Source organism: Octodon degus, unplaced genomic scaffold (assembly GCF_000260255.1).
Source record: "Octodon degus isolate 3935 unplaced genomic scaffold, OctDeg1.0 scaffold00302, whole genome shotgun sequence".
Lineage (NCBI taxonomy): Eukaryota > Metazoa > Chordata > Mammalia > Rodentia > Octodontidae > Octodon > Octodon degus.
The window spans coordinates 921,395-940,546 of record NW_004524878.1 but is presented as its reverse complement, the minus strand read 5'-3'; the positions used below and the strand labels follow the sequence as shown (position 1 = coordinate 940,546).

Here is a 19,152-nt window from a genome sequence, read left to right as displayed (position 1 = left end):
TGTTTGCATTAAAATCTGTTATTTCATAATTGAGAAATATTTTTGTTGTCATTTTGGTTTTTAAATAGTCTTAAATGAACTTATTTAATGAAAATGGAATATATTTGTGACTATTTTCTTTTGTGACCATTTTTTTCTTGCCTGAATATGTTGCCTGTACAGGAGAGTACATATAGAAGACACTGTAGGCTAAAAAATAGGCAAGATGGGTTAGAAACTAAAAAATTATTTTCATAGGTAATAATGTGTTCATATAGTATTTCTTCAAAGATAAGAAATGTTTAAATTTAAATATTTAAATTAAGCAATTAAACTATGATACGTTGATAATGTTTTAATGAGGAAAATTCAGTTTTCTTGGTGTTTTAGTTGAGTAGGATAAAATTTTATTTTCCTGAAAAATGAAGTTTTAGTCTTCTGAGTATGTATGAATCAGTGATAATGTGGAAATTGGAGGGCACTTACACAATTTTTTATACTTTTATATTCTGGTATTGAAACACTGCAATGTGGCTTTTGTGCCCAAATAGAGAACTTAAAATATAATGAGTGACAATGTAGAGTGTGCCTTAGGAGAGTCACCTAGAAAGAAAACATTCTCTCGGGCTTTCACAGAGAGCAAGTCAAGCAATGGCTGTGACTCATCCACATGGCTGACACTGACAAAAGATCTACAACTGCTGTACATGGTTTCAGGGTAAATTCTGAGGGGATTGGACTGACCTTGTCAGATACAAAAGTTACATTTTTACTTACATAAGTCTTGCTTTAACTTGGTCTTAACCATCCAGCAGAAAAGTATAACCATGAGGTATAAGAAGTAAAGCCATATTAATATGCTGAGCTGTAAAAGGCTCAAGCTAACAACTTCAGAAAATTGCCAGTTCTGCTGCTAACCCAGTACTATTATGGACTACTGGACTATCTTCGGTTATTTTGCTGAATTCACGTACCTACAATATTTGAACTGGCATCAAGTCTGAAAAGGTCCTTTAAAGACTTTTCCACATATAGCTTCTTTAACAACAATGGAACACCCATCTCTGATAAAACAAAAAAGGAGGGCTATAAATAAAGGACCATTTATAGTGAAAAAAATATATATATATGTATTTATATGAAAATATATACATAATATAATATATATATATATATATAAAAGAGATATACAGCTACCTTCTATTAGTTCAATGGGAAGGAAGGTTTGTTCTAATATCGTTTAGACAAGATACCATGTTTGCATCTTGTCCTCTGAATAACTACTATGAAGACAACATTATGTAAGGTATTAATTATTGTAACTGTCCTACTAACCTGTTTTGAAACTGTTTCATTGCTCTTTTTTCTCATTAAAATGAATAAAAATTTTAAAAAATATAATGAGTGAAAGCATGAATTCTGGATCTAAGTTCTCTAGATTCTAATTCTGGCTTCACCGTGTACAAGCTTTATGATATTGGGCAAGTCTGTAGGCTTTCATGTTCTCATTTGAATATGACTAACCTTGTCATAGGACTAAATAATATCATGCATATAACACTCTTAGTACATAGTATCTGTGTCAGCTATTGCTTTCATTATTTTTACTAAGTAATTCATTATTATATTACTATGAATATCTTAAAATTGTGTGGTTTTTCCTGACTAGACCAAGGCTCCATTGAGTATAGATGTGAGAATGTACTAATAAACAAGCCAAGAAATACCACTTTCAAAGGGGACGAAGTGATGCTTCTAACTTTATTTGCCCCTGACTCTTGTGAGGCTCCTAGGCTACTGTGGTAGGTGGCACTATCAGTCTCATTTTTAAAATCTATCCCTGAAAGGGATTCGTGCATTCACACCCCTTGCCGCTTGCACTTACAGTTCCCCCTAAGGAGGAAGGTTCTTCTCTTACCCTGCCAGCGTTGGTACGGTTGCGCTTTGGCTGATGGGATGTTATGTACACAGACCTTAGAAGTGTTGGCAAGGTTTGGCTTGCTCTCCTACATTGCTCTCCCATATTTCTTCTAAGTGCCATGAGAACATGACCTTAGAGAGCCAAAATTCCCTGAATCATGAAGATTTGGGGACTAGACATGAACTTCGTTCAAAGCCTGAAGTCTAGTCTATCAAGGACATGGCCAACAGTTTATTGAGAAAAATAAATAAATATGAAATACTGATATTTGTTGTTATAAGATACTGATATTTTTATAGTTGTTTGTATGTATATAGCTCTGCAAGAGAGAACTAATAGAGAGAATGTAAGCTATTTTACCATGTGGAGTATCAAACCTTGGGCCTTGTGCATACGGGGCAAACAGCTGTCCTTGAAAAGGCCTGTTGGGGCTGCAGAGATAGCTCAGCGGTCTAAGCACCTGCCTAGGTAAGGACCTGGGTTCCACCCCCCATACCACATGCTGTACCGGCCCCACCCTTGGCATACCAAGCCAGTCACCAAGACTGGAATCTCTGAACTGGGGAGGCTGAAACAGGAGGATCACTATGAGCCTGAGCTGCATAGTGAGACCCGGTACTAAATAAAAAGCATTTTTAAAATTAAAAAAGGCCAGGGGCCAGGGAGATAGCTCAGTAGAATAAGCACTTGCCTGGCAAGCACAAGGGCCTGAGTTCAATCCCCAGATCCACAAAAAAAAAAAAAAAAAGCCTATTTATGAAGTTGATTCTTGATTGGCATCTGGGAACTAGGATTTCAGGCAGGTGCTTCCGTTTGTCCTTATTTTTGAAAGTAATATTGTTTATTTCCAAAAGCAGGATTTGGCTGAGGGGAGTGTGGGCTTTTGGTGTGTTCAGGCAGAAGCTGTGTACATGACCAGCCTCCGGTGAAAGCCCCAGGTACTGAGGCTCTAATGAGCTTCCCTAGTAGACAGCATTTCACACGTATTGCCACAGTTCACTGCTGGGGAATTCGAGGCATCCTGAGCAATTCCACTGAGAGAGAACACTTAGAAGCTTGCGTCTGTTTTCTCCTGATCTTTCCTATATGTGCTTTTTCTTTTCATTAGTTGTTCTTTGTATCTTTTCACTGAATAAGTCATCATCCTGTGAATTCTCCAGGTCAGTCATCAAATGGGGTGATCTTGGGGCCCTCTGAAACACAGTTGAGTAACTGCTGATGTAGCTGACAAAGCACAACTAAGTAATCGTGCTCACATGGATCTTGACGTGTTGTTTGGTCTAATGCTATTGTATTACCAGTTGCTGGTTTGGATTCACAGGTTCCTATAAACAACAAATCTTTTGTCCTTTTTTTTTTTTCTTTTTGTGGAACCGGGGATTGAACTCAGGCCCTTGCGCTTGCCAGGGAAGCACTTATTCCACAGAGCCATCTCCCCGACCCCAAATCTTTTGTTCTAAAGGAATCTTTTGTCCTTCTACTCTGCACAAGAACTTCCTCTGTAGGAAGTGTAATTAAAAAATACAGTGTGTTCTAAAATTGTAAAAACATTTCTTACAGTAAAAGACACAGAACCATTTACTTTCTCACTCATTCTTGCTATTTTCTGAAGCACTTCTGGAGGTGCTTTTTTATAAGTGTCGTTATCGAAGTTATGTTGTCCTGGCTGTCTTGATGTCCTGAATTGATTTAAAATGCTTACCTTTCATGGTCAGTTAGACTTTGGGGAAGAGCCACAAGTCACACAGCTCATTTATGCTATCTAAGGTGGTGACATCCCACTGTGATGTTTCTACAAGCCTACCTTTCTATTTGGTGGGACTCAACAGCAGTATTCACATTTTTTAAATCACATCTTGCAAAGACACTTTACAAAAGAGGATTTCCAGGAATGACAACAGGAGTGTTCTTGAGACAAGTTTTTTGAGAGCCATTAACAGCAATGCATCTTTTACTGAAATAACCTTTCCTAATTTAATCATTCAATGCATATGTTGATCACTTGTAAGATTAAGGTTTCAGCCATGGCTTAGCCACGTGCTCATAGTTGACAGCATGCATCTGTGAGTCCCTTAAACAATTTCCCTACCTTCCCAAGCCTAGCTTTTGTTCAATTCCCCTTAGAGCCTGTAGCTCTTTGGCTATGTTATATACAACATTTTTTCCATAGAGAATGAACTAATTACAACAAACAATGCTTCAGTTCCAAATGTATTAATCTAGCTCTCTTCATCTCTTTCTCTACCTTTGTCCCAGAATTGTTACATGTAGTATATATACATAATAATAAGCCCCACAGAAAGTATTATAATTTTTGCTTTAAATTGCTATGTGTATTTTTGAGAAAGCACAAAGAAAAATGTCTTTATATTCATTCAGGTTGCCATTCACAATGGCCTTCATTCCTTCCTGTAAATCCAGGTTGCTGTCTGTTACCATTTCCATTCAGCCTAATGAACTCCTTTGAATTCTTGTACCACGTGTCTGTTGATGATGAATTTTCTGTTTTCTTTTATATGGAAATGTCTCTACTTCACCTTAAATGTTGCATAACAGCTTTTTTGTTTTTGTCCACACATTAAAGATATTGTAGTACCCCTTGACTTTCATCTTTTCTGCTGAGGAGGCAGTGGTGGGTCAAAATGCTTTTGCTTATATGTCACTTTTCTCCAGATGCCTTTAAGATTTTCTCTTTGTCTTTGGTTTTCAGCACTTTGACAATGATAGTCAAATGTTCTTTTTCACATTTATCCTGCTTGGAATTTGCTGAGCTTTGTAAACTTGTATTTTTAGGGCCGGTGAGATAGCTCAGTGGTCTAAAGCGCCTGCTTAGGCAAGCTTAGGTAGGCTCAGAGGATGACGGTTCGATTCCTGGCTCCACATAAGGGCGAGCCCCGCCCTAAGGGCAGGATGAGCTGGCAAAATAAATAAATAAATAACTTGTATTTTTAGCCATGTTTGCGAGGTTTTATCACTTTTTCTTTTCCTTTTTCTTTTCTATTTTTGAGATTTTAGTTAGTTAAATGTTGGACAGTCTGATATTGTTTTATAGGTCCCTAACGCCCTATTCATTTTTTTCTATTGTTGTTTACACTGTATACTTTGTATTTCTCTAGCTTTGGGTTTATGACCCATAAATGACTCAACATCAATAAATTATAAAATCTGCAAGGAATGAGCAAATGTCTTTTTAAAAGAAACAACAAAATAGATTTATAAAAGTAGAAATAGTTCTGTATTTATTTTAAAAATAAGATCAGTAATTAGAAACTTCCCTATAATGAAAACATCATTCTCAAATGATTTCACTGGTTAATTCTTTTAAATATTTAAAGAAGAAATAAAAGAAAACTTATAAACTCTTGAGAATATTTCCAAACTAATTAGGCAAAACAACATTAATCCCAAAACATGATTAATATCCTTCATAAACATAACCATAAAAATTCTAAACTCTGTTTAGCAAACTGAATTTAAAAAATATGAAAAGAACAGTTATATAATACATCTAAGAAATGCAAATTTGGATTCACTTCCAAAAATTAACCAATATAATTTTCCATATTAACAAAGAAAAAGTGGCACATGATACCTCAGTGATTTCAAAAATTAAGCAGTTGATTAAGTTTTGCATTCTAACAATTGGCAAATCCTTAGCAGACAAAATATCAAAAGAATTTCTTTTATATAATATGGGAGTGTACAAAATAAGAAAATAAACCCTATGCTAAAATTATAATCATTCTTAATGGGTAAGATAGTGACTGTTTTATCCACTAAAGAGAAAGACAAGGATTCTTATCTTCTTCTTTTGAACATTGCAGTAAAGGTCAGAGTCAATACAAGTCAAATAAAAGAAATAACATTATGTAGATTGGAATGGAAGAATAAGACTTTATTTGCAGAGGACATGATGTTTAATATATAAAATTCCAAGAAATCTACAAAAAAAAGTGAATTATGGATATTTCAAGATACAAGGTCTGAATACAAAGATAAATTGTTCTATACTACCAATTAACAGAAAACAAAAATTCAAAACACCACTTATAATATCATAAAACATAAGCATATGATAAATAACATAAAGCAACGATAAATCTAAAAAACATGTACAAAATATTTATACCAGAACCCTAAAACATTGTTGAGTAAAACCAAAGAAGACTGAAATCTATCAAGAGATATACTATGTTCATGGACCAGAGTATTTTGTACTGGTAAGATGTCAGTTCTCTCCAAACTGATCTATAAACCAACCTCAGTTGAAATCTAGAATACTTGCTTGAGTGATGAGTCTAAAATTTATTGGAAATACATAAGATCTATAACAGATTAATCTGACCTGAGTTTAACCCTTAACTACATAGCTAAATGAGTCAAAATATTATGGTACGTGTGTAATGATAGACAAATAGGTAAATGGAACAAAAATTAGAGTTTAAAAATAGGTCCATATGGGCTGGAGAGATGGCTCAGTGGTCTAAAGCACCTACTTGGAACAAGCTTGGCAAAGTACAGGGACCACAGTTCGATCCCCCAGCACCACATGCCAGCCAGCTGCGCCCCCTGGTGGGCTGAGCTGGCCACACACACACACACACACACACACACACACACAATAAATAAAATGTTAAAAAAAATTAAAAAAAAATAGGTCCATATGCTCAGTTAGTTTTTGACAGATTTCAAAGGAATTCATTTAGAGAAAATAGTCTTTTCAATAAATAGTGCTGGAGCAATAGGATAGCCATATGAGGGGGGGGGAAAGGAACTTTGATCCCCTAACTAAAATTGAGCACAAACATGGTGTCATGTGCCTGTAATCCCAGCATTTGGGAGGCTGAAACCAGGAGGATCACTACGAGTCCAGTCTGTGTAATGAGACCCTGTAGACCCTGTACTAAATACATTTTTAAAATAACATTAAAATTGAACACAAAAACTGCATTACTTTGAAAATAAATATAAGTCTAAACGCTAAACTATAAACTCCTCAGAAAGAAACATATCTTCTATCCAGGGATCAAAGATTTCTTAGAACATGGAAAACACTTCCAAAAGCTGATAAAGTTGGCTTTATAAAAAGTAAATACACTTGGGGCCGGGGAGATGGCTCAGTGGAATAAGTGCTTCCCTGGCAAGTGCAAGGGCCTGAGTTCAATCCCTGGTTCCTCAAAAAAAAAGTAAATACACTTGTTCACTGAAAGCAAGAAATAGGAGGCAAGAAATAAGCAAGTCACAAGGAAAAATATTTGCAAGAAATCTATCTGATGAGGACATGCATCCAAGATACAGCGCTCTTACCATGTGATAATAATAAGGCAACTCAACTTAAAATATACTCATAAAACTTGAACAGTATTTCAGATCAGAAGATATACAAGCAGTCATAGGCATATGAAGAGCTGCCCCACGTCATTTGTCATCAGGAAACATAGATAAAAGTCATAATGAGATCTCATCTCATGCTTACCAAATGGCCATATGAAAGACCAGCAAATACAAATGCTAGCAAGGATAGAGAGTGAGTGAATCTTTCCTACATTGCTGGTGGGATGTAAAATTGTATAATTCTTTAAAAATATAAGTTGGTCATTATCTATAAAATTTAGACCTTACTTCCCCTTTATTCCACATGCCTAAATTCACAAAAAAAAAATGACTTGTAAATTCACAAAAAGGGGCCGGGGAGATGACTCAGTAGGATAAGTGCTTCCCTGGCAAGCACAAGGGCCTGAGTTCAATCCCCAGTTCTGGAAAAAAAAATCACAAAAAGATTTATAGCACATGGTTACAGAAGCTTTATACAAAAGCAGCCTAAAACTAGAACCAAACCAAGTGTCCATTAACAGAAGACTGAGTAAACAAATATTGGTATATTCATTCTCTGAAAGATCATTTGTTAAGAAAAAGATCAGTTGCCAATATATGGCTATATCTGAGAAACCTTGTAAGATCATAAGCATCTACAAATATCTCAATAAAATTGCAATTAAAATATTAAGCAAAGGAAATCAGATACAGCAGACCACATACTTTATTCTTTTCATTTGTACAAAGTTTAGAAAGGCAAAACTAATTTATGTTTTTAAAAATCAGAACAGTAGTAGCTTCAAAATAAAAGGATTGAATGGGGTGTGGTAGAAGGGAACTTTCCAACCAATCATTCTGTTTCTTAATTGTGCTGTTCTATACAACTCTATACATTTGTCAAAATCCCTTAAGCCGTGCAGTTGACATGTGTTTATTCTACTGCATATAAATTATACCCTAGCTACCAAGAAATTTGCAGCTTTCTCTAATTTGCAGGTTAGGTTTTATTTTCATTTACTCCATATGAGACCCAGACCTTTGTGTAGGTAACACTGTAAAAAGAGTCTGTGTACCTGGAGATTGATTTCTTTTCCCTTTGCTTTACTTTTCCTTTCTTCTTTCTTCAGAAAACCACAGGAACACGAGATAAGGTGAGTGCCCACTGCAAGCAAAACTATAGCAGAAAACTTGTACCAAAATTTTCTCATTTGGACCTTGTGAAGGCCTATAATTTAAATGTGTGACTCTAGAAGTGGTTGCTATGGTGATAAACCACTTTACTTAAATAGCATGTATTTTACTCAAAATTCAGAGAAATGGTAACAGTTTTTAGTAATCATGCACTGGTATTAACTTGCAGGGATATGCCTAGAGCTTACAGGTTTTGCATCCATTATCACCAGATTAGTTCATCAGGTTAAAGTGATGCCAGGGAATAATGAAATATATATATATAGTTAGCTCAACTTCTTGCTACATATCTTCCCTCGCACACATGGAAACCCCTTTCCAAGATTAATAATATGAGCTGGAGAAATGAGGCCAAGAGTGCTGAATTACAAAAAGGTAAAACAGGAGGGAACTTTGCAGTGTCATCTTTTCCATCATTCTGTATCCAGTTGATGACTTCAGCTGTCCCAAATGGTAAGAATTTGTCAAAGGTGAAAAACAATTGAAATGCGGCTTGGGGCAGTCCCTGATGAGACACCCTGACTGACTGCAGCACTCCAAGACAATATCTAGTTCCACAGTGCTGAACCGACCTCCTTCCTGTGTGTGTGTGTGTGTGTGTGTGTGTGTGCGTACACACACACACATACTGTTGTTCTTTATCTTTTTAGACTGAAGAGCTCTCATATAAAGATAGCTCCACCCCTTTATCATATTAGTACCCTGTTTGTAATCTTCTCTAATCCCTTTTCATCTTTGAGGCCGGTTGCAGTGTTTCCCATATGAATTCATCATGGTTTTATATAAGGATAATTTTTTCTCCTGATATCTAAAATGCTTTTTGATGCTAGTGAGGCTTTCTTGCCAAGGGTACATTGTTACTTTAGCAGCTGAATTTTGGGGTCCTTTTGTGGGTTGACAAATAAATGGTCAACAGTCACACGATAATCATTTAAGATCTTTTCTCCAGAACTGAATATTGAAATTCCTCCATCATTTCTCGCCTTTGCACAGTCTTGCGGGAGCTCTTCTCCTTCTGTTTGTCTTTCACGACCTGTAAGATCTCATAGCTTTGGCAATTTCACTTTCATTTCTCTGTCCTATTACTTATAAAACTGTAAAATTGCATCAGTGGCAGCACGGATCCCTGAGGAATACTACTGGCAATGACAGAGGAAAAGGAGAAACCTAAAACTTAGATAATCTATAACCCAACAAAAGAAATCCCTGAAAAATTAAGATTTGTTCACAGTCTTAGGAAAAAACCTAGAACTTGGAATTTACCTTCACCATCTAGGTTCCAAGGGGGTGGGAGGCTTGGTCGTTTGTACAGAAAATTGCAACTTGCCCTGCAAGGCACATGGGGGCCACTTTGTATCTGCTCTGCCAGTTCCAGTGACTGGTTCCAGTGAAGGATTCTCTAAAGGGCAGCCTTAGACTCTTTTGAAAAACTATCTGAGTTCAGTTTTTGAACAAAGGCGTGTCAAACATAATGAACAAAGAAACACTAAGGTGTGCACGCTCACACACACACACACACACACACACACAGTTTCCCAAGTTAAATCCATATACTCAGAAGCTCCTAAGCATTTGCAGTAAACATTTGCATAAAGGTAAGTGTATTTGCATTAATGTTACCTGGGAGTGAAGAAATAAATACAGTGATTTGTTTCAGTACAGGCCAATTTTAAGGCATAATTAAAATATTATGGTTGTCTGTATTAGTTTTAACATATGTTGAATAGTAAATTGACAGTGAAATAAGAAAAGAGGCACTCTCATATGCTGAGAGTAGGAGTATTCATTAGCGTGACTTCAATGGAAGGTGACATAATATCTTTCAAAATTATAAATTCCTTTTGATCCAGGAGTCTTATTTCTAAATATGTATATCCTGTAGATACAGTCACACATGTGGAAAAGGACACAGTCCAGAGGAACTATTCACAGCCACATTACTTGTACTAGTACAAGGCTGGAAATAACCCAAATGGCCATTATGAAGGGACTGGCTAAACAGTTGCACAAGAGAATTACTACCTAGCCAGGAAAAAAAGAATGAGAACTCTTTTTATGAATTAATTTCTTAGATGATCATTAGTTTAAACAATAGAGGGGTGCTTAATGGGCTACTATTTGTGTAAAAAGTGAATGTATACAGATAGATGGATAAAGCCGAACCCTATGAAGTGGCCATTACTACATTGTTTTTGACGCGCACTAGTGCCAATGACAACAAATTCCATTTGATGGCACTTATTTGCCTGCTGACATGTGAAATCTCTCCCCAGGTATAATCTGTTAGTTGACAACTCGGTTGTCCTTGGTTGGGAGAGCTGAGTTAACCAGGGGGCAAGGAGATTTTGAACATAGTAACCACTAAGTCATGGATATGTAGTGCCTATTTTTTTTAAATTGCTAAATTTATAAACAAACAAATGTGATTTGAAGCATATATATTTTTCATCTCGCTATCTAATGAAAAATATATCATATTTCTATACCAAAGTATCAAAGTAATGAAACACTCTGGTGTAGCTTGGCTTTTTTGTTTACTTTTCAGAAAATTCTGAGAATGGAGATATTGTATCCAAGAATAAAATGTGAGCCTATGAAGCTTTTTTAGGGAAAAAGTCTGCATTCATAAAGACTATTTTTGAGTATTTCTTCCTAGGGACTACAACTTCTGAGTCTACTTTATGGAACAATGGCTAAGAATAGAAACATTAAGCTGATATGAACATGAGCTCATTAAAAGAAAATGACTAAAGCCATATTCCTATTTTATAGGATTGTAGTGGACATATTGAAAACTATTCTCTCAACTACTTTGATAATAACTCAGAATCCAAATAGAAATATCAAAAGAGAGAGAAGGTTACACTTAGATTCAACCTTCAATAAGATTTATATATAGTTAATTAAATTTTATCAACTAAAATTGCCAAGTAGATTCCATGACTTAGAGACCAAAATTGCACTAAAGAAAGTGGATTGTCTGGGGCCGGGGAGATGGCTCAGTGGAATAAGTGCTTCCCTGGCAAACGCAAGGGCCTGAGTTCAATCCCCGGTTCCACCAAAAAAAAAAAAAAAAAAAAAAAAAAAGTGGATTGTCCTCAGCCAGGTACTAGTACATCAGGGCTGCTGTAGCCTCACCCTGTTGGGGAACATAGAAGTTTGCAACAAGAGGATCTAACGCATCTTAGTGGGTGTTAAAGTATTTTAAATATTTTCTGCTTCTCGAAAGAGCACAAGGGAGCAACTCAGTTTTCATTAAGAAGAAAAGGTAGCATACAAGACCATTTTATCTTTCGAAAGAGATACAAATTAATTTTTAGGTACAAAATGCTTGTTAATTACTTATCGCAGAATCAGCATACGCTGCTATAAAGTCAGACGTGAATGATGCTGTCTGACAGGCACATCTTTAAGGGCTGTTTTCAACTAACATCAAGTAGAGCTTCTCCCTGAAGTACAGCTACCAGCAGTATAAGGGACCTGAAGCTCTGCTGCAGTTCTGGGAAGTCACTCATTCACTGAGCAGGTATATATTAATTATCTAGGTGTATAAAACACGGTCATTACGTCACAAGAATTTGAGTGATCAGAGAAACCCCACATCAATTTATTCTGAGTTATGTATAATCTTTTCACATATTTTGAAAATTGGTACCCAAATTATTAATCCAAGTATAGACCAGAGTACTAAATTTGTGAGTACTTTCCTAAATCATTCTGTGTGGTGACAGGTTTCTGGGTCTCCACCTGATTTTGTAGGTGTCCTGGGATGTTTCATGCTCTTTTAGAATGCCTTCCTTAACTTCACTTAGTTAATTCTTTTTTTTTTTTTTTTTTTTTTTGCGGAACCGGGGATTGAACTCAGGCCCTTGTGCTTGCCAGAGAAGCCCTTATCCACTGAGCCATCTCCCTGGCCCTAACTTCACTTAGTTAAGAGTGGTCATTTAAAAAATAAACACAAGGTCAAAGTGAACCCTCCACTTCTCACGATGGCAGGACTCAGGACAGCACTCTGCTCTCCTGTGGAGTGAGGACCTGGAAGTTTAATGGCTGCCTGTTGAAATCCTGCTTGTTCTCTCATTGTTATCCTCTCAGTTCCTTCTGGTACTCTCCCCTTCAGTGAACATGGGCTTACTACTTTCCCCCTTTAGCATGGGAGGTTGAGGCTCAAAAAGCTCTACAGACGGCCTTGGGTTTTATGACTGGGACTAGACACTGACCAGGGCATAAGTGCAGAATGGGAGGAATGTGAGTGGGGCATTGGAGGCGGCTTCCTACCCAGGTTAGAGCAGTCAATGTGGACTCTTCAAGGTATCGACACATCTGAGCTTAGCTGCAAATCTGAAAGATGAAACGAAGACAGTTGTTTCAGAGTGGACTTTCCTTCCTGAAGACCTGACAGAAACGCTTCCATTTTACACGACGAGGGCTGAAACTGAGCCTGACCAGTTTGCTCCACTCCTTAACTTAGTCAAGCCAGTACTTGAGAGTGCTAAACGACAAGTGTGTGTTCACATTTACGTCATTTTACAGTGTGACAAGTGTGTGTCTCAAGTCTAGAAATTGCTTCAACTTGTTAGTTGGCCAGCATTGTAGTTCCTTGGTCTTTGCATTGATATACGTATATATCTATTTGTGTCTAAAAACTAACCTAGGCCTTTTTTTGTTTTGTTTTTAGCCCACTGCTTTTGAAAAGAAATTGCTGAAAGTTGGTAAGAAAACAGATACAAGTGACTTTGACTCATGCTGTTCAAGTTCCACGTCTAGCAGACTCCTCTCACCTGAACTCAAGGGAGATGTAGAGAAAACTTCTGCGGTGCCAAGCCCAGGAGGAGTAACCAAATCCACTGTTAAATCCACTGCCCTGTTTCGAGCCAAAAAAAAGCCCTAATGTACCCTCCAGTGCTGAACAAACAGTACCAAAACGAACTGCTCTTTCTAGTGCTAAAGGGAGGGGTGAGGAGGGGAAGGGACCGAGCTGCGCCGAGCTTTCGGCCTCCTGGACTGTGGGGCCCTGCCTTGTGGCTGCACCAGTTTAAAATTGAAGCTAGTTATCTCCAAAGGAGCATAAACTGCACGGAGTATTAAAGCACAGCCACTAACAGGCCCGATGGCCATGCGGCTAAAATCAACTCAAGATGTAGCCAGGGGTTGTTTAAGGGGCAGATGCCCTCCATGAAGGCTGGGGCAGTACTGCTTGGTTTTACTTCAGAGTCTTATGTTTAAGCACAGTTGTTTATAGGGAAAACAAGAGGCCAAATATGGTAGTGGGGGTTCCACATAATTATGTGCACTTCGCACTACAAGACTTTGTTAGAAAATTACCAATAACCTGGCCATAGCGTTACGGCAGAAGTGCTTCAGTCCTCCACATGTGTTCATGTAATTTTAGGTCACTATAGTTGTTTAAAACAACTCATTGTAAGCATAGAGAAATAAGACAGTTTGTAACTGCTTACCATTAACTTGCTGCTAAATTCCCAATGCATTGATTCAATCAATAAAAATCAGATGTTACCTATACATGTTCATTTTTATAAGAAGTGAGGGACTGGGGAGATGGCTCAGTAGAATAAGCGCTTACCTGGCAAGCGCAAGGGCCTGAGTTCAATTCCCAGTTCCGCCAAAACAACAACAACAACAAAAAAAAAAACCCCACCATTTTTATGAGAAGTGGATATAGTAAAGCCCATTAAGCCCTTGTGCATCACAAGCTTGGCCTATTGCCACAATGGTAGCATGTCTCTCTGTGGAAGGGTGTGAGGCTGGATACAGGGAAACTGCACCATTTCTCTTAGTATTGTGGGTATCTCCTTTCCACCTAGGTAAGCAGTTTTATGTTGGGCTGAACTAGATATGCTGCTGTGGGCTCCTAAACAAATTTTAAAGAAACAATTTGCACTTGTTTTTATAACCTAGTTTCATATCAACCCTCCCAGCCCCACGGCATTGTCAGTGAGGCTCCAGCACACCCCACACCCAGCCAGCCGAGCAAGGGCTAGTTGCCCACCAGTCTACTCGACAGTGGAAGGAAGTACATGTGCTTCTTGTGATTAATTTAGGAGACATTGTTGGGACTCTGAGTGGGTCAGAGGTACCACTGACATATGTTCCCCGGACTGAGGGCTTCTGCCAGTATTTTCTTAGTGCCTAAAACATGCTTCCCTTGAAGCAAGCTGCCAGCCAAATGTGTCTAGTGTACATTTTATGGGTTTTATTTTAAAATTACAATTGACATAGATGCTTAAGATCTTTCTCCCTTTTATTGTTATTTCCAGTCCTATAAAAGCCCAGACAGCATCTCCTGAGCTGATAGTATTCTCTTGGGGTATTTTCTCGGGGTGTGGTGTTGGTCTTTGATGAGTATGTCCAGTCTGCAGAGTGAGAACCTGGCTCCCTGGCTCAGGGGAGCTCTCCTGTGGCCGGCTCAGAGAGCCCTGAGGCGGGGCCAGTGTGGCATGTGGTGCCAGGGATTGAACCCCGGTCCCTGCACTTGCCTAAGCAGGCACTTAGTTCTCTGCGCTATCTCCCTGGCCCTCCCAGAAGCAGTCTTGAAGCTATGGTCCTGCCAGTAGGGAAGATGCCAAGGCTGGGTGGAGAGCATGATGCTGATCTCCTTGCAGAAAAGCCAAGCAGCACAGTGGCTGTGATTCTGGGACTGACGTGAAAGACGCCTTGTGTTCCAAGTGCCCTTCCTTTCACAGCGATTGCATCTTTTGTGACTAACACTTGTTAAATCAAATACTATTCTCCCTTCTCTTGGCCCTAACTTAGAATACTGCCAACAATCTTGAGCAAAGGTGTAGAGCTGACCACTTACTGAACATCATAGTAATTTTATATTTTTATGTGTCTGTACCTTTCTCTGCTATGTACCAGGGAAGGTTTCTGATACAAAGCATATTCTCTTAGCTCCCCTAAAAACAGAAAGGATTCTATTACATACTTTCACATTATTTGTAAAGAATAATTCTGATGAGAAATTGAGATTACTCTAGTTTCTAGAGATGATTTCCATATTATTTTTGTATGTTGTTTATTTGTATCAATGCATCTAGACCAGGCCATTTCTAGGGCTGCTTTTCCAACTGCTACCCTCTTTAGTTGCCGGAGGAGTGCAGCTTTGCTCTCTCTCATTCACAGCCTGGATTTTCCAGACTGGCTTTCTCTTGCCTTCTGTCTGATGCCGTCTGTTCTGCGCAGCTGGACTTTACTGTGGTACAAAGGGGAAACGCTGTCTAGCTCAGCACAGGGCAGGTGTGATTTCTAAGGAATACACATACTGATCAACACTCCCATTTGAATAGCAGGTAGGTCAAGGCAGATGGTATAGGAACACAGGCTTGGGGCTGGGGGACAAGCTCTTCTGAGGAGCACAGCACATGACATTTCATAAGAAAGGAAAACAGTTGGGTCGGAGAAGCAAGATGAAGACACAGTATAGTTCCTAAAACCAAATGCTAGCACACGGTTGCCAAAGCTAGAAGCAGGAGTTGGGGGGGGGGTTCCTAGAACAGTTTGCCTACCCGCTCTAGGCCAGTCAGAGGTCAAATTAGCCCCCTGTGTGCAAAGCTAAAGGCAGACTTAAGAAACAGAGGCCCAGGGAAGTGGAAGCTGAGAGCAGCTGGAATTTGAAGGGTTGGCCATGGAACAGTCCTTATGTTTTGATCAAGTAGGCATGTTATGTGGCGCCTGGGGGAGGGGGAGAAAAAAATAAAATCATTTTGTGCTTATCACTGCAATGCTTTGTTTAAATAATTCTATTTGACTCCAAAATGTAAGTTCCAGGTTAGACAGATCAAAAGCAGCCAGTCTTGAAAATGAAGCTTTTTAAATTCCAGCCCTGCTGCTGGAATAGAGAATAAAGGCTTTGTTCAAACATGCATTCCCAGCAGTAAGTAGGGCTTTGAAATTGGCCAGCGGAGTTGTGTCCTGTAATGGCTGCACTTGGCTGGAGACCAAGGATCTGCAGCCTCTGGGAAATGACCCTGGCTGGATGTTTTCCATCTGCGCCTCCAGGACCACTGTCCTGGTCTGCCCTCTCAGCTCAGGGGCTGATCTTTAGGGAGCACATAGTCGAGCCTCCCTTGGCCCCTGGATTTGTTGGTGTTCTGTCAACAGAGGCACAGACAGGAGGTCAGAGGGTGGGAGAGCGAGGCCCAGGCATGGGTTTTCCTGGTGCCTTCCTCAAGGGGCTGCTAGGTTTTTGCTGCACTCTCCTTTTCTGGGCCAAGTTCTCCCTCCCCCTTCTGACTGCTACATCCATGCTTCTTCAGGCCAAGATGAAGCTAGTGCTCTGGAGGCTGCATCTTCCTCTGTGGTGTTCTCTAAACCCTCTCAGTCCCTTTCTAAGTTCTCTTTCTTGAACTCTACCCTGCCCCATCTGAATGTACTTCTGTCTTCAGCCATCACTCAAAGCAATTAGACCCTCCCCTTGGGAGCTCTGCATTGCACCTGACCCAGGACATTTGGTTTCTGGAAAACGAAGGGCGCAAAACCTAAAGGATTTCTCTCCAGGGGCAGCTTCTGGCCTTAGAACCCAGATGGAACATGGCAAACCCAGCATTGCCCACCTGAATCTGAAATCAGAAATGGCCTGAATCTAGAAGGTGTCCATGTAGGTCTAAGTTCCATTCTTGGCCTTCAGAGCCTAAAGAAAGCCATGGGCTAGAAGCTCCCAGGCAGAAGCTGCCCATCTGCCTCCTGGCTTTTGGTGAAGGCCACAGAGAGGCTTCCTGTGTGCGGAACAGAAGCTTGGGCAGCCTGAAGACAGGGAGTCTCCCTGGGCTTGGCCTTTGTTCATCGCTAGGCGCACTCAAATCACTTTACAAAAGCATTTTAAAGTAAAATTCCCACTATTCAAAGGTCTTGCATAGTTCAGCTGTACTCTTCAGGATCCTATATTTTTCTGAGTCAACTGGCTTCGAACTGATTTTTATTTCTGTTCAGTGTATTGTCATCGCTTAATTCTCCTTGGTGAACCAATTTTCTGTGCCTTTGTTCTTCAAAGGAAGGCCATATCCAGTGGCCGCCTGCATTTGGTGTGTGTCCTCGTCAGCTGCCAGCATAATCAGCTCAACTGTGCTCTCTGTCAGCTCTCCGCATTTCCCTAAATTACCAGAAGTTGTCCCCAGCAGGACTGACCCTTCAGCCTCCAGCCCAGCAGCAGCGTACAATTGGCAGTGAGACACTGGGAACCCAAATAGGTCCTCGGCAGGGCTATTGCTGCAGCCTCAGAGCCTTCCCCTCCCTGCTGCCTGTGCCCCATCAGCTATACTAGCTGCACTCTGGAATATACGGTGAAGACCTTAGTGGACCCCCACCCCACCCCCAAACAGGTAGTGGTTTCTGGCCTGGCCCCCTAGGACAAGGCCACAGATTGTGTGCAGCCCCCTTACCCCCACACAGAGCACAGCTTTACCCCTGTCCTACTCCTGGTGAGAGTCCACAGCCACTTCACACCCTACTCCATGCTCTCTCCATAGTACTGATTGCAGGGTTCCAAACATCCACTGCCCTTGACAGTCCAAAGCACAGTCTCTCATTCTTTCTCTCCAGGCAAGATGGTAGGAAACATCTTCCTTGTCAGCACAGAAAGTTGTTTCCAGCCCCCAGGAGCAACAGCAATGTCAGAGAGGCAGCATTTTCAGCCCCCTCCAAGGGACAAGATAGATGCAATGAAAGCTGTAGCACCCCTGACCCCCTCCCAGAGCTGTGAGGAAGAGACTCCAGTGGAGGTAGCAACTGGTACGCCTGGGCCCAAGCTTTGGTTTACATTGAGCTTACTCAACTTCACGGTCCTCCTGTGAGGAGGATTTCAGGATGAATTAAAGTGAGGGGCTTTTATTAAAGCCTTCTCTGAAGTCATGATGCAATAATAGCAGTGTTTACAGAGTGCTTTCCCAGTGCCAGACACCACGCTAAGTATTTTGCATGTCTTGGTTCTTTTAATCCTTACAACCTATGAATTGGTGCTATCGTTATCTCTATAGAAGAACAAATTGAGGCACAAAAGGATTAAGATATTTATTCGAAGTCACAGACAAGTGATAACAGAACCAGGACTTGAACCCAAATTCCAGGCTTGAGTTTGTCCTATGGCACTACATGCCTCACAAGGCCTCTGTAGCTTTTCTCCCCTCTTTAGGCCTTAGACAATTATAAAGTTTGAGCTCAGAATTCCAAAAGGCTGAGGGGATCCCAAACACTTCTCTTTGTAGTGTGCATGCATGAGGCATGTGATTTTGGCATGTTTAGTGCTTGAAGTTTCAAATGGGGCTGGAATTAGTTTGCATGTTGATAAAGTTAGTAAAAACCCAGTCATACTGAGCAGGGAAACTACATTCTAAAGAACTTAGAGTGATAAATGTAACTGTCAGTGCTTTAACTGGCCATTGTCTGAAGCAGCCTTTGAACATGTTTTTGGCCAAAGAGGCTCCATTGCCACCTCAGGCCCAACAGACTGTCCTTTCTGTGTAGACCTGGTGGACTGGGTGTTGCACTTCCTGTCACAAGGTACTGGGGGTTAAAACTCACTGCGTTGGCCCTGTGTTTCTTCATCAGGTGATGTAGGCAGCTTCGTGGCTGAGGGGGTAACACTCAGAGTCCCGCTGCTGGAGCTGTTCTCTGTGCCCTTGCTGTGTCCTTCTGACTTTTGCCCTCATTGCTGCTGTAGGATAATGTCCAACTCAAGGATGTCTTCCCTGCTCTACTGACATCCTCCTGGCTCAGGGGCACACATGGTA

The 19,152-nt window shown here is 40.0% G+C and overlaps 1 protein-coding gene across 1 annotated transcript in view; it reads left to right on the top strand.

The window, feature by feature from the left end:
* The window catches only part of Stk33 (serine/threonine kinase 33), a 122,807-nt gene extending 108,895 nt beyond the window's left edge, over nucleotides 1–13,912 (top strand). The window contains exons 10-11 of the mRNA XM_023707600.1: nucleotides 8,344–8,367; nucleotides 13,086–13,912. Coding sequence (XP_023563368.1) covers nucleotides 8,344–8,367; nucleotides 13,086–13,298 — 237 coding nt within the window. The 3' untranslated portion in view covers nucleotides 13,299–13,912. The remainder of the gene's footprint in view (nucleotides 1–8,343; nucleotides 8,368–13,085) is intronic.
* Nucleotides 13,913–19,152: the final 5,240 nt, after the last annotated feature.